At 39.7% G+C, this 16,277-nt stretch overlaps 2 protein-coding genes across 7 annotated transcripts in view; one reads left to right on the forward strand and one right to left on the reverse strand.

Moving 5' to 3' along the window:
* B3GNTL1 (UDP-GlcNAc:betaGal beta-1,3-N-acetylglucosaminyltransferase like 1) overlaps window positions 1-11,264 on the forward strand; it is a 140,914-nt gene extending 129,650 nt beyond the window's left edge. The window contains exons 7-8 of the mRNA XM_065563370.1: window positions 5,588-5,676; window positions 10,862-11,264. Of these exons, the coding sequence (XP_065419442.1) occupies window positions 5,588-5,668 (81 nt within the window). The 3' untranslated portion in view covers window positions 5,669-5,676; window positions 10,862-11,264. The remainder of the gene's footprint in view (window positions 1-5,587; window positions 5,677-10,861) is intronic.
* Window positions 10,336-16,277, reverse strand: part of TBCD (tubulin folding cofactor D) — a 268,348-nt gene continuing 262,406 nt past the window's right edge. For all 6 annotated transcript variants that reach the window (XM_065563362.1, XM_065563361.1, XM_042841194.2 and 3 more), the window contains exons 39-40: window positions 15,876-15,960; window positions 10,336-10,986 (exon numbers count right to left, since the gene is read on the reverse strand). In XM_065563362.1, coding sequence (XP_065419434.1) covers window positions 10,975-10,986; window positions 15,876-15,960 — 97 coding nt within the window. In that variant the 3' untranslated portion in view covers window positions 10,336-10,974. The remainder of the gene's footprint in view (window positions 10,987-15,875; window positions 15,961-16,277) is intronic.

Here is a 16,277-nt window from a genome sequence, read left to right on the forward strand (position 1 = left end):
ACTGAGAGCTTAAATGACTGTCCAAGGATACATAGGAAGTCTGTGGTAGATCCAGGAATTGAAACCTGATCTCAAGCCATGTTTATTATTAATTATTATGATTTGTAGTATAATAGTGCCCAGAGGCCCTGACGCTAAGCACTGTTCAAATATATAGCAAGGGTTTGTCCCCAAAGAGCTTGCGGTCTACTCAGCCAAGACAAAGGATGGGGGCGGGGGAGGGACAGAGAGGTGAAATGGCTTGCCTAAAATCACCCAGCAGGTTCAGTGGTTTCCTGAGTCCCACTCCAGGGCCCTGTCCACTGGACCATTCTGCCTCTCTTTTTTCCTCTCTCTCCCCTTTTGCCTTTGCAGGTCACCTTTATGTAGTGTTCTTCCATCAGTCCCCCTTTCTGCCAATAATACACATAGTATAACTTATGTTAGTATGACACCTTCTCGCAGAGGCTGCATGAGCTTGGTTTAAATTGAAATCTCATTCTTACTGCCTGTGCTATTGTGGCTGGACTTGAATGACCACACCTTTCGGTAGTCATTTTTAATCTGCTCTGGAAAGCAGCCCTACGCCAAAAACAAAACAAGCCTGTAACTGACTGTGGTTTAAAACATTTAGGTCTCCTGTGTGGAGAAGTCCTCAAACTTTAGGCCTGACCACTAGAGGAAATGGTTTCTAAACTGATTGAAATCTGCAGAGATGTTGAACTTTCATTGATCTGTGATGATATTGTGCAGACTAAGTATAAAGCTGAGGATTCGGTCTTTGTTATATTTTTAGACTGGTTGAACTTGCTTTGTTTTCTGTGCAGCCCACATCTGAAAAATGAGCTGAACAACAAACCTACCTCACTGCTATGTATTTAATTCACCTCCCCCCAGAATGTGCTGTCAGATCTGAGCTTTCACAATCCCATCTCTGCTAATGATCACAAAGGAGTTGGAGGTAGCAGAGCAGCCTGTAGACACAGTTATGCAGCTCATCAAAAACAACTAATAAACTAGGTGCAATAGCCAGAAAAACAGTGATATAATCAGTCATGGAGTGGGAGGGGAATTAACACAAACTGATATTAAGGCTGATTAAATGAGAAGCCTTTTCCATAGTCATGGATATCTTTGGCGTTGTAGTCCTTTTGACACAAATTAATCAGTTGGAACAATGCAAAAAAAGTGCTGATTTAATGAGTCACACTACGATGTGAGGAGGAAGATTCTTTAATTTTACTATAATTGAGACATGAAATTCCTCTCTAAAAGAACACCTTTCTTGTGCATGCCATATGGAAACAAAATGCATGTTTTAGAGAAATTTCCAAACCATTTTGGCAAATCATTTTGCCCAGGTGTGTGTTTCAGGTCACGCAGACAAATAAAACAACCTTACATGCCTTGTTCTGAAACGCTTAAGGGTAGCAGTTCCCAAATCTGAATATGTGCTCATGCAACAAGTATGATCCAGCCAGATATTCCCTGCTGAACTTGTTACCTGCAATTGTCGGAGATTTCTGGAAGGCAGAATTAGCAGCACATCCTCTCAGCTCTTAGACAAGTTCTTCTTAAATAAAAGTCATTAACAGACTTCTAAACATCCTGGGCTGTTGCACCCGTACATCCCCATTGATGGACAGGATTCTCCCCCATATATTGCTTTACAGGGTGGGCATAATACAAATTACAGAACCAAATATGAAACAATTATCCCTACATCAAAAACTTGGCAGGACTAATCACCCATTCATCTTACTTGTTTAGCATTGTGAAGCTTGCTAAGCATGTTACCTATCTATGATTCCTTCAGTAGCTCTTGCAAGAGAGGTCTCACACTAACTAAAGAGCAGTTTTGTTCTGGCGAATGACTGTGTTAAAGTGGTATCAGTTTCAGAGAATTGATCATGGCAAGGTCTCTTGCCATGCTGGGCTTCAATATCCTGTGCTCTGGGATGAGATGGCATTTCTCCTGAAGACTTGTCCTAGTATTTAAAATATTGTCCAAGAATGCATTCCATAGGCTTATTTTCCCTTCTTTTGCAATCCAGGACAAGAAGAGCTTCTTTTCAGTTCCAGTGTAGATTTTAAAGCTGTTGCGAAACAAGTCTGGTTTGTGCCTATTCTGTTGAGAAGATTAGATAATAAATGGATTGTTTTTGTGGAACTTCCGTGACTGCCATTTACTCAGTATAGTGCTTGCTTGCTTGCTTGCTCACTGGATTTTGCAGGCAGCATCTTTCTGGCTTATGCTGGCATTATTTGTCATTAACGTTTAAAATTAGTTCTTGAAAGGAAAAGCTACACTATGCAGTCCCTGCTCCATTTGTAAAAAGCTTTCAGTGCATTTAGGCCAAAGAGCTACAGCTGCAATTCTGTGGAGGTAGAAAAGAGGTGTGTGTGCAGTTGCGTGTTTTGCTCATTGTGAGACTAAAATCTTTGCTCTTGATGGTCCAAATTCTATCCCAAAATCTTAAAACCTGCTTCACCTACAGCTTTGCATTCTTTATGTTTTCTCACTTTCTCCAGAGTAGGCGAGAGGAGCATGCTCTTTCTTGTTCCAGTTCTATTCCACAGAGTATTGTGGCTCAGGTTAGATTCCAAGTGCTTGAAGTGAAAAGGGCTTTTCTACTTTCAAATCTCAATTAAGAAGCCAAAAGCTAGTGTGTGAGAAATACAGTAGGTTTTCCTGGCAGCTTCTTGCATTAGTTCAGCTGTGTAAAGCCATGCCTCGTTTCAGCTCCCCAACCTGCTGCTCAGGGAATGATGGGATTCCTTTTAACCACACGGCTTAATTTAGCATCTGAGTTTTAAAGAACAAAACAAAACTTGAAAATAAACCTACACCCAGAATTCTGACCATGTAGTGGGAGGCTCATCCAGCTCCCTCTGTCCTGGCTTGAGAGAGGTGAAGACCATGGGTCATAACTTAGCCATACGTTGTTATGTAGAATTCCACATTAACTTGAGTGGGGAATCTTGCACATAGACTACTGACATATGTGGTTGCAAGTGAATCACAAAACGAGGGCCCAGTCCATCAAACTGCTGAATGCCCTCAACTACCACTGATTGCAATAGGTGAAGCGGGTGCTCAGCAAATGAGAGAGTCGGGGCCCTGAAGCTATTGGTCTTCTAAAAAGAAGTGGGGTTTTGTGGTGAAGGGGAAGAGTCCGCTCTGTTTATAAAGCGCACACTGTGGATATGGGGACTATCCTGTCTCCTGAGTGGGAGGAGAGGCGCTGTGGCAATGACTGGGGAAGGTGGCATGGGAATTAAGTGTATCCTGTGCCTGGCTCTTACCTAGGTGTGCCAGGGGGAAGAGGGCACAGCTTCCCCCACATCTTGGGCTCCTTGTGCAAGGGACAGGCACACTTGCAGTCCCTGTAGTTGGGGGGGGGGGAGAGGTGTCTCTCCAAGGGAATGGGAGATGGACAGATCACACACAAAAAGGGACCTTCCCAACACCCCAGCTCAGCAGTCTCTAAAGAAACATAATGAACCTGTCAAACGGTTTTGAGCAATTGGGCGTTAGTTTTGTAAAGCAAGGACTTCCTTAAAAAAGCTTCTCACTTCTGAAGTCTGCAGATTCTGTGTTTAGTGTCCATGTGTAAATAGTCACATTTCACTTTATTTCACACTTCCAGCTAGGTGTGATAATCTGTACTTCCTGTCCTAAACGGTTTAGTGTTGCTGTGTCCAGCTGCCACATTCTGCCCCAGAGCTAGCAATGTTTGGGTGGTGAGTGGCATATACCCTACTTAAGTATTTTGTTGAGCACTTTGTCAATTTCTTTAGACTCTTTTGGGATGAAAGGTGCTATGTAAATTATATATTAGCTACCACTATATCACTCTCAGGCACAGAAAGCATCAGAGTTCAATAAATACTAGCACTAGGGCTTGTGGTTACCGTGTTGCTGAAATAGCACAGCATCAGCAGCAGCTTTCTAAATACTTTTTGCCGAGCAGACTAAAGTGGAAGAACTGAAAAAAGGTAATGAGAGCCATATGGTTTTGAGGCACAGCTCGCTGGGGTGGGTTTGAGGTCTGAAGCAATGTGCCTGCAGATGTTTCCTTTCATCTGTCAGTTCAAGCAGGAGAAAGAATGAAGAGTTGTTCTTTAAAAAGTCAGAACCACAAACCTGACCCTCTGAGAAGTGGAGGAACATGAAAGGAGGGAGTAACACAGCTTTACTGATGCTCACACAATCCAACATTTATTTCCCCAAAGGCAGCAATGATCCAGGTTATAGACATGACATTAGCACTACTTGGATACTTTTGTTAGCATTCTCACATCTTATGTGCTAAAGCAGGATTAGGGCAGTTCATTTTTTGAATGGGAGACCTCCAGGGAACACTCAGATGCTAAGGGAAGTCGTGTTTGTAAGAGATTCTGTTGATGGCTCTCTTCCTTGACTGCCCCTCGGTGATATGGGAAGTTGGAGATGTCCTCAGCTGGGTGAGAAGTAAAGCTGAGGTTCTGACAGTTTGTGGTCATTAAAGATCCCACAGCAATTTTTTCATCAGATTTTGACCAGGACAGTTGAACATTCTGCCTCCCTGAATTCCTCCGGCCATTTCAGTTGTACGTATTATGCTTCACTTCTTTCCTGTATGATTTCATAGTGGTGGTGTGCGTTGTTAAAGCTCTTAACACAGCTGCTGTGTTTCACTCAAAGGGATGCTGCAGCAATCCTGGTTTATCCCTTACTTACATCTTAAGGTATTGTCATGATTAATAAATTATTTATGAAGAGCTTAAAGATTTGTGAAATTAAAGACTATAGGAGGGCGAAGTATCACATCAGAAATGCTGAGGTTGGCGTGTTTACTTAATGACATCACTGCCTTGCAATATTGTGCATGGAACAAAAATACAGAGTTTCTTGTCCAGACAGTAAAAAGGATTTGAAGGAAACACCTGTAACTATGGTTAATATGCCAGTTGCTTGTTGAAAGGTGTATTTCACCAGCCAAGCACATTATGCAAAATCCACAATTATTACTACTTTGTTAAATGGCATCCTCGTTCCAGTCTCTTAAAATGTGTGTACTTAAAAAACAAAACAAAAGCACACACATAGTCCTCTGCAGAGCTGGTTTCAGTGCAAATCCTGTGTTGTGCTTAGCAGTTAGAATGAGCTGTTTGCCAGCAGTCTGAACTGGTGACCATCCCCCCTGGGCTATCTTGGAAAAGTTCTTGAACATGCCGGCTTTCACCCCATGAGCTGAGGATGAAAAGAGAGTCTGAAAGCTGCCAGTATTTCTCTCTGGAGTTACAAGGTTTTTGTTTCCAGGGGTTGGCAGGGGGGGTACGTTGGGGGTTGATCCAGAACATGACCAGTTAGGGAAGGAAAGAACAAAACAGACTTTGAACTCAGAGATAGAAGTAAAACTTTTTTTTTGCTTTCTCTATTCTCTTGAAATAAGCTGTCTAGGGTCATGAGTTTCTAAACTAATGCAATCATTTTAGAAGGATGTGGGGGGATGTATGCACAGATAGATTTCTCAACTGTTTTTTTTATTAATTTTTAGATCAACAACTGATCCCATTTTCTTCATTTCACCTGAATGAACTAATGCTGTGTCTCATCCCACAGGATCTGACAGGTGGAGGATTTGAAGAAAACTTGGCCACACTACACTTGAAAGAGGGACTGGATTATCATCATTTCAACTGAACACTGAGGTACAGCAGTGAAATTGGTGCTTTATGTATCCTGAGTGATGTGTATGTTAAAAACAAAACTATGTCCAGAGAGGGTTAGGTTTTGTAGTTAGTAATTTGAACTTCACCCAATGTATCTCTTCTAATCATTTATTCTTTTCTAAAGGCAGGATAAAGTTATTCCTTTGATATCTATATTTACCAGTTGTTAATATGCCACATTACTGGCTTAGCAGTCAGTTTATAATCGTGATTCTTCCTGCTTATTATCACAAAAACAATAGTGAAAGTGCTATTTTTGTTGCTAATTTTAAGTGTACAAAATTTGTTACTGCTGCTTATACTCTTGGTGTAAGTGGCCCATCCAGTATTATCCATTAGATTACAGAGCAAGCTGCTACCATAAGAAAACACTAAAGCCATAGCAAACAATGTACACAGCAGTTTAAATGTTCACAACAATGAAAGTGTTGAGACCTTGGTGACTCAGGTTCTGTCCAGAGTGGTCAGGGGCCCCAAGCCATTCCCTGGAGTTGGTTAATCTCCTGCTACTGACAACAGCAGCTGGTGTTTCCTGAGGTAAAATCTTTGCATTACTGCTTTGTATCTATGTGAACTGCTAGTGCTGAGGGATTAAAGAGGCCCTAAATTATGGCATCCCTGTGATTCGGGCGTTTTAGGAGTACAATGTATATGGGAAGTGATTTGGAAGCCAGAGGATAATGTATATAGATGCTCAGAGCTTTCACTCAGCCTCCTATTGTGTATGCTTAAAAATAAGTAGATTTTTTCTAACATGGAAGTAACATTTTTCTTGCACTGGGGACCTCAAGTTATACCTTTGCTCAAGAAGGAACTAAACCTCAGGTCAGCTTCTGCTTTAGACTATCTCTCAAGTGAAATATGCCACTTTGTGGTTTATTATATGTGAATTAACATAATCAAGAGGTAATTTACTTTACCTAGGGATTCCGGGACCCGAGCTTGACACATTAGCTGGGTCTGATTCTAATTGCATAGCACTTTATAAAACTTAGACCCATTTAAGGTTTCTTAAGTAGGCCACCTAAAATCACTAATTATTTTGGAAAATCTCTACTCTGGTTAAGTAACAGATATTTTTGTTGCTAGTTACGCTACTTATTTAATCACAGAATAAAGGGTTGTCTTAGTTACTGTTGTTCCCTTATCAGTATCTATATCTTTTGTGTTCATCTTTCTTGTTCGTTGGGTGATTCTGACAGCCTGAGAATTGCATAGCACTGAGGGGCCATATAGTATACACTATCTTTTGACTTTTTTCTCTGTCTGCATGATACAAGGCTGGACGCCAAGAAGTGTTGCCTACTTGAATGTTAGTTGGTCTGAGCTGGTGAAATGGCTCACAGCACCCAGAGCCACTCCCTATCAGGCTGTATGTTATACCATCAATATACTCAAATTTAATACAAAAATATACTAAGTTCAAATTCTAAAGAATTCCAGCAAGTGCTGTCACTCTGTTTAGTAAAAGGGTGCTGCTGTCTTTGCTTCCTTGACCAGCTGTGCAGAATTTAATTTATAAAATCTGTGTGGAGAAGAGTGCCTCCCCACCTCCAAAACTCCTGGTTAATAATGGTTCCTTTCAGAAAAGAGGCCTGTAACTTTGAGCCTGCCTCTCCATTTCCCTGCTACTGCCATGCATACCCTGTTTTGAATTGATTAATCATGTGCATCACTTCACTCTTGTTCCCAGGACTCCACCCCTGCTTCAGTGTTTATAATTCCATGTATAGATTATCAATACTGAGACCCCCATTCCATTGCCCTCCCCAGTTGCTGATCATGTTCTGTGCTTCTGGTAAATATTTCTGATTTCCCAGTTACATGTAAAACAGCCTGAAATTGCAGTCTATGCCTACCAGCTAGAAGCTGAGGAAAAGGCTATTATAAATTCACAGTGTTTATCCTTTACTGCTCAGAATGTAATATTTACATGAAAAAAGTGGCTGGAGCTTTTTTTCTAGAATAGTACAGAAAAAGGTGTTCTTGGCTTCTCACACCACGGGATTGGTAACTAAACCCCTAAGGCCCAGATTTTCAAGAGAGCGTGATCCCTGCACTAGAATTTTGCATTGTCAGTTTCTCGTAGAGAGATGAAATGGTTCAATTTTTATACTCATCCCACTGATCTACAGGTGACTGCACAAAAGATCTCTGTTACTGCATATTATTTAAAACCAGATTGGGTACTAAGCGCTTTTGAAAATCTGGCTCTAAATGGCCATTTTAAATCCAGCCTGCTTTAGTAGAGGCTTTGTTTTGATCTCACTCCAATTAGCAGCATCTCTAACTATTATGCTGCAGCAGATTGGTATCTATTCATTGAATTTCAATTGAGACCAGACTTGGTAATCTCAGCAAAGCTAAAGATTGTGAGAGCTATGGAGACCAAGTCTGTCACTCATGTAGGTGGGTCCTGTTCAGGATTGCGTACTTTGTCCGGTCATTTTCCATGTCCTACCTGTTCTGTGGATTAATACAGGGTTTTGTGCTGCATGGCTGTGAAGCCAACCCCAGTTTGGGAGTATTATTTTTAAGAGCCAATGCTGAGGTTCATAGCACAGAGGGTATTTCTCATTTGAGTTTCATATGACTGTTTTTTAATGATGATTGAATATTTTTATACCACAATCTTTATAAAACTAAAGCTTCTAATAGTGTGGGGATTCCATTGGAGCTTTATCCATTTTGACCTTGATCCACAGCTCACACTCCTACTTCGGAACATACCCTAAAGCAAATCTTCACCAAAAAAAAAAAAAAGGCCCATGCTAAGAATGGGAGTACAAGGATGAGAGTTGGTAATGAAATAGTAGTAGTAGTAGAGGGGTTTTTTGAGTCTACTTGGAAAGAAAAGGAAACATGTCAGGTTTATATAGCCAGCTGCCAAACTGGGCCGCAAAGTTATTCTTACAGCCAACTATTATCTTCAGCTGGTACAATTCAAACAGTGGTTATACTACTTGCTGTTTGTTTCCAGTAGTGCCCATAACCATTCAGGTAGTGTAAAATTGAGCAAAAAATGGTTGGTACACAACTTCCCACAAGGATAGGCATGAGAGAAGAGATATGTCCATTCTAGACTGTGAAGGAATATACTCCTGTATTTCTGAAACCTAGAATTTTCCAAGCTACATCTCGATGATGAACCCTTCATAAGATTGTCAATTGCTTGATTATTCTCGGGCAACAATTTAAAAGAAATATTTCTGTAAAAGTCTTTTCTAGATTCTAGTAATAAAGTGCTCTCTAAAGGACTAGTTAGTAATACATGATACAGCTGAAGATTTTGTGTAATTCTGTTATCAGTGGAAATGATACCTCTAAAGTGCCAAATCTAAACATTTTAGTAATAGTTTGTTTTTAGTTTAATTTTTCTGATTTAAACATATTTTGACATGTCTGTATTGATGTGTTACAATCCATCTTAATTTTTCATAGATTTTAAATGAACGAGTTCACCCTTTTGTGGGGGAGAAGGTTCTGTCTTGATTTGGCCCAGTGCTGTTTTTGCACCAAGCAAGGAACAAATGTTGCTATATGAGCAGTAATGATCTAAAGGGATCTTGACATCTGCACCCTTAATCAGTGGGGATTTGATATATGTCTGGTGTCTGGGCTAGGACCAAGATGCCACTATAACAGCAGTTTCCAAACTTTTTGAAATGTACCCCTGGAATTACAATTTTTGGTTGCGCCACCCCCAACCCAGACAAAAAGAGGTGAGTCAGGGGATGGAGGTTGCGCTCCCTCCTCAAGCCCTGCTATGCTGGGCTGAAGCCCAAGCTGCATGTCATGGCTGCTCACCTGCTGCAATGTTCCTCTGGGGATGCGCCCCAGTTTAAAAAACCTCTGTTCTACAAGCTACACAGCCACCTTCTAGGAGTGGCATTTGAGGTGTGAGCCATTCCTACACCTGTGAAAGTAGGTCCTCAAGGGTAACGGGCCACTTCTTTGGGATAGATCTCAAATACATATACATTGCAAAGTCATTTTGGTATGAATATTAATAAAAGCTAGTTTTCTGGGCTTGTTCACTTGTGCAAAATTGAAAATCATGCCACACTAGCATTTGAATATTTCTCCTTCCCTTCTGCTTCAGGAAGAGAACAATTTAATACACTGGTCACAAATAATTCATATATTTAACTTCCCTTGTGAATCTAGAGAAAGAATTAGTATGCTATATAAACCCAGTCAAAAGAGCCTGTGCTACCTTTTTGTTTGTCCTTCTACTGTTCTATGTCACATAAGCTTAAAAATCAGTTTCCACACACCCCTCTGTTAGAGCAGAGCATGCTGCAAGTGCTTACCCTGTCACTCACTTTTCTTCTACTATACAGTAGAGGTAGGTTTTCTCAACATCAAATGCAGTTAAGTTATGGCTTTTTATAGTTGGCCTTTCTGTAGGGGGAAAAAAATCAGCTGTTGTATCATTTCTTATTAGGTGCCTCTTTATGGAGAATGACTGGGTGCAATTTTGGTTTTGAAAATGCGGATGATTGATTTTTAAAAATGTCTAACAGTAAGGGCAGTGGCTGAAGCACTGACCTGTCACCTCTGTACTCCGCCGTTGGAAAAGTGAGGTTCTGCTTGATGTCTCTTGAATTCTACCTTATAACACAAAGTCACCACTCATTTACACGAGTCGACAGTCTCTGTTTATTTTAGGCTTTGACCTTACCCAGAACGAAGATGGTCTGCTTTCGCTTGCAAACTAGATATCAGGGTTGAAGGCAATGAAAGAACAGTTTAGGGAGAGAGGTATTACCATTAAGTATTGCCACTCTGAACTGTTACATTATCATCTTAAATATTTATCTTGACCACAAGCATTATCCACAACTGTAAATGTATAATACACAAGTACAAGCTCAATGATTTTAGAGGAGACACACTAATTCAGGTTTACTGAGGGGAATGCAAGACATTGGCATTCAAAAGCAGCTCAATTATGACAAAGATCACGAGGACAAACTGCCATCTTGTGGCTACAGATAAATTTAAGAATTGAAAACATAATGGACCTTTGTTGCCTACTTTATATTGTGGTCAGAGATACTGACAGATAAACAGCCTGCTTTTTCAGTGGTATCTCTCTGTGTGATGCTTTTGAACACGTGCTTTTACTCTTTACGTTAATTTTGTTAATCATATTTTGTAGCTCAGTCAAACTCCAGTTTATCAAGATGCTGCAGCACAGATCACTTCCTTCTTCATGACGCAAGTGCCAGAGAGCTTCAGTTTTCAAAGCAACAGAGAAGACTGACTGCATTACTATGCTGCACTCTACATACAGGAAACAAAAAAAGAAGAACTTATGAAATTCCTTTTAGGTAGGGTACTCAGCTACTTTTAATCCAGCTAATAACTGAATGCATGTTATCAACTAGAGCAAACTAAAGGAAAATAGGACTTTGTTTTAAAAGTGAATTGTATTTTAACAGAGGGTAAATATCACAACTGCTAGATTTAAAAAAAAAAGTTGAATCAACCTTTAAAATATTATTCATCTGACAGGTTTTTCAAAAAGATAAATAAAGTTCAAGTGGCTTGTAAAATGAAAATATTCAAATGTTATTCCTGGCTTTATCTAATCAAGTTTGTTATTTTCCTCTACTTTTATGAAGCAAGCTCTCAGCGAAAGGTAGAAGGTGGTGTGTCTTTTTTCTCATACACCCTCTCCCCCTCCCCACTGAAACGTGTTTGTGTCAGTGGATTTCACTGCTGTGAAACTCGTCCACTAGTAATACACAGTAGGTTGCAGGTGGGATTGTCATTCTTTAATACACCTCTACCCCGATATAATGCAGTAAAGCAGTGCTGGGGGGGGGGGGGGGACAGTGCTGTGTGCTCTGGCGGATCAAAGCAAGTTCAATATAACGCGGTAAGATTTTTTGGCTCCCGAGGAAAGCGTTCTATCGGGGTAGAGGTGTACTAGCAAAAATGAAAATAACCTTGCAGTTTACTTGAAAACTTCTATTTGTTCTAGCAAGTGTTTAATTAACATTACTAGAAAACATGCGTAGGAAATAGTAAAGCACCAAATTCTGCCCTGAAACCTTAATGACTTTGATGGGATACCAAAGGAAAGATCTGCATTACAGTATTTGCAATAATATTTTCACACACACACACAGGTGCATCATATTATCTTGTTTATATCAAAGGATTCACTTTTCTTTCTACTCTTTCATCTAAGTCTTCAAGTTTTAAGAATAAAACTCACCCAGCTCTCAAGACAATTTTCTTACCAATTATTTATACCTTCTACATTTTGAAATGCTTAATCATAAAACTGATGAAGCAAAGAGCAGTCAACACTGATAGTAAAACAAGCTTCTTAATCTCCCACTTCATTAAAACACCAGCTCTCACAAGTTTAGCTTTCACTTTAAACAAGAGTGATTTACCAGATGAGAACTTTAAGAATGTTTCTTTATCAAATTTACAAAATTATCTGTTCCAGTTGCTGTACAAATTAACTAACTGTATATCAGGGGAGTAAGAATCACTTCAGCAGCTGGTTTTCTTGGCCCTTTTACTATCAATGTTTGATAACAAAAAACAAAAACTGGTTTTGTGACTTAATGTGTTACATGATTATTTCCATTCTGAACCTGACTTCTTACAGCTCAACACAGTTGGGTTGTATCTCTACTTGCAAACACCAGAGGCAGTTGCATCTTATCTGATGTTCCAGGGCGTGGCTACAACCCTTCCACCAGTATGAATACCTCCAAAATTGTGGGGGAAATTCTGCATTTTAAGTAAGACCTTAAGTATAAATTAACAGCAAATCCTTACTTCCCACAGTTTGCCCTATTTTAACACATTTCTGTATCACAATCTTTCCCCCAGTCTGGGGCATAGAGAGCAATAAAGAAGAATGGATAGGGATTGAATGACAAATGGGACAGAAGAATGTTACCCTTTCCCGAAAGTAAGTAGTGTTAATCTATTTTAAATCCACAGCTGAGGGCATGCTCCTGCTGACATTTTCTTCTGAAGAAGAATAAAGGGTCAAGCATGTGAGGTGTTGATGAATGACCAGGTAGCCATTTTACAGATTTTTGTTCTGGCTGCTGACTGTGGAAGCGTTGAGTAGGTTCCAACCTCTTCTGCTGATGAATGTGCTTCAGCAACAGTATTTAATCTAGCTAAGAATGGATGATTTTAGATACTTTCAAGTACATGCATGTAACTTACAGGGAGAAGAATAAAAATGAAGTTTTACTAAGCTAATTGAGTCTACTAAGGAATACTTGAACTGCTCTTCTCAGATCTGCCACATGGTGTTGAGACTTTGGGAAAAACAAAAGAAGAATTACCCTAGAGTCATCTGTACTCAAGATTAAGACCTGTCTTGTCCTCACAGAAGATGCATTATGGGTAGTATCTGAGAATGAAGATTTTGAAAATTCTTCTAGCTCACATGGTTGCAACGAAGAAGCATATCGTTATGGGAAAGGAATAAAATGCCATAAGTTTGAATGTGAGGATCTTTGCATTGTAGACCGAATCTAGCTAGGGAAGAGGTTTGACTGCTGGTTGGCCACATATGCTACTCTATGGAACCTCAATATCATTTGGTGATGTACCTAGAAATGTAGATGAGCTAGTGTGTTGAATGCAAAGTGATTGCAGGCCAAGTCTAGGCCATCCTTTAAGAAAGCGGTTCTCAACCAGGGGTACACAGAGGTCTTCTAGGGGATAGGTACATCAACTCATCTAGGTATTTGCCTAGTTTTACAACAGACTACATAAAAAGCACTAGCGAAGTCAGTGCAAACTAAAATTTCAGAGACACACTGACTTGTTTACACTGCTCTATATACACTGAAATGTAAGAACAATATTTATATTCCAATTGATTTATTTTATAATTATATGGTAAAAATGATAAAGTAAGCCATTTTTCAATAATAGTGGCTGTGACGATTTTGTAAACAAGTAATTTTTAAGCACGCAAGACAACTCAGATTCCTGAAGGGGGTATGGTAGTCTGGAAAGATTGAGAGCACTGCTCTGACTTTGCAATATTGAAGTGACAGCATGTTGTCTCAAGTCTCACACAGGCAAAAGAGATGGAGAACCTGCAAGTCTTAAAAACCTAGCTGTCTACAATGAGATGCAGCATACAGCTCCAGTGTAGGAAATCCTACCAATTGGGAAAATGGAGTGGAGACCTCTGTGGAAGCTCAACTATCCCAGCATTCTTGGTGTCCCTTGATCCTCTCAATAGTTGAAGTGGGGAGAGGAGAGATTTGACCATCTGTGAACTAGAGTCTAGTCCCAGCAATTTTTGGTCCGCTTCCCTGATGAAGAACTTCGCCTTTACATTTTGGTTGGATTATTTTTGTTCAGAATTATTAGCTATACTTCAAGTATATGTCCCAATGCATGCTCCACCCTATTTGAGAATCTCACTGGAATATGGAGGTAAATGTCTGCTAGATCTTCCAGAAAGACTACAGTAGTCCTGAAATTTTTCTTCATCAGGCTGTTCATACTCTTGCAGTCCAATACTCTTCCTGATACCTTTCTTCAATGATGATGATGGAAGAGAGCCCTGGAAGTGCCTTAAGGGACAAGCTCTATTGCTTTTGGTGTGGTTTGTTTCTCATCTGTTGAAGCTACAGAGCCTGAAGCTCCAGATAATATTCATCTTACACTATCATCTCTCTGAACTGGATTGGAATCTGATGCCTGCAACACAGGATATCCTAACCTGGGTCCTATTTTTGAAGGGAAGCAGGCCCTATCGCAGTCACACTGTTCAGATTGGAAGAAAAGTTACATAAAATCCAAACTCTGAGCCTAGGTGTTTCTCCTGGAACAGGAAGAATCTCTATACTCTTACTTTTGCTGTGAATAGGACTGAAATGAGATTCTGCCCCGTCTGTCTCTGATCTCACAAGAATAGGAAACTAATACTTTGTTCATATAATATGTTACCATCTTATCAAGCTTCTCCATGAATGGGATTCCAACTAAGACTTTTGAGATGCAGATAAATTTTACACTGATCAGGGCTCTTAAGTCCAGAATTAGGGCCATGACAACTGAGAGTCCATGCATCCTCTTTTTATGAATGCAGCAGCTAAAGGTATTTCTTTAGGTATCAGTGAGTTCTTCTTTGGTCTGAGGGTAGAAGTTTTTAATTCATCACAGCAGGACACTGTAGCACTAGCAAGCATATGCTTCCTAGAGACAGTAGGGCTGCTGAAGTCTGTTCTAAGAACGGCATCTATCTTTATGCCTGCAAGGTCCTTTAGTAAGAAAACTCCCTCTGCAGGAATTATCTATTGCATCAAGTTTAGACAGTGAAGAGTGCACCTTTGAGTGACCTTGTAGAATTTCAGGGCCTGCCACCTGAACCATTTTCTATGTCTCCCTAACAATTTGCATGAAGGGGGGAGGACAAGTGTATTTAATATTCGTCCTTGGTTCTATTGAGCCTGCTTATCCTGGTGGCCAACATCTTCCTCCCCATTGTCTGACATATCTGGAGGAAAAGAACCTCTCTCATGCTTCTCTGGCTTAGGGTCACAGTGATCAAAACAGAGTTCTCCTCCTGTGGAAGATGAGCTGTACTCAAAACTGTTATGGCTTCATGCTGCATACTTCTGCAAATCTGGCCCATCATATGTACATTAAACTGAGTAAGGAAATTCTTTCCTAAGGTTACATGTCGTCACTTCTCAGGAGTGCTTTATTTATTATTAGGTTTTAGAATATAACTTTCCTGAATCTTTCAATACCTTTTTTGTCCTAAATGCAGAATCAATTTATAGGAAGTCACATAAGTCATGGAATTTTAGTTTTGCTATTAAATTTGAAGGGGAAATTCTTACCATTCTTTTCCACAAAACACAGACACACACACTGTACACACAGGCATCTGTGCTACATTATTTCATGCTTGCATTGTCTTAGTAAGTTGAGCTTTACACCAGAAGTCTGGAATGTTTTCAAGGAATTGGATTGGAGGGTTTTATAAAAACTGTTTTAGACAATTCCATACATTCTGTACTTATGTCTTAGGCTTGTAGCACAATCCCATGGGGCTCGGATTTCTAGATGTCATTAACAAGTACAGAATATTTAGTAAAATAACTGATGCTTCTAATTTTGTTTCTTCAGGAAAATTCTATAGCAAAAACTCCACACTCTACCTTGGACACTAGTTGCGGTTTCGGCACTTTCATTAGGTCACAGAGATAGTTGCGCTTCTCTCTCACTAGTGGTAATTTAGCATCCCTACAAGGGAAGATAAGATAATTCCTTTTAATGTTCATGCTTTCAGTCCATCTAAAAAGAAAATAATTTTTGTAACTCAATTTGTAACATGCAATGAAAAGAAAAGCTTAATGAACAGTTTGACAATACTATTTACTGTTTAACTGTATTCTTAATACAGTATCCTTTCAAAGTATAGTGAAACATATTTACTCCTAATAAATTCTGATTTGATTGATACAAAAAAAGTATAACATTTTTACTGCACTGCATTAAACCAGAGGACTCTTAACAGTATGTCTCCTAGAAGCGTCATTGTCCCTAAATGATTATTCGAT

The sequence above is a fragment of the Chrysemys picta genome, chromosome 12 (genome assembly GCF_011386835.1).
Source record: "Chrysemys picta bellii isolate R12L10 chromosome 12, ASM1138683v2, whole genome shotgun sequence".
NCBI classification, from domain to species: domain Eukaryota; kingdom Metazoa; phylum Chordata; order Testudines; family Emydidae; genus Chrysemys; species Chrysemys picta.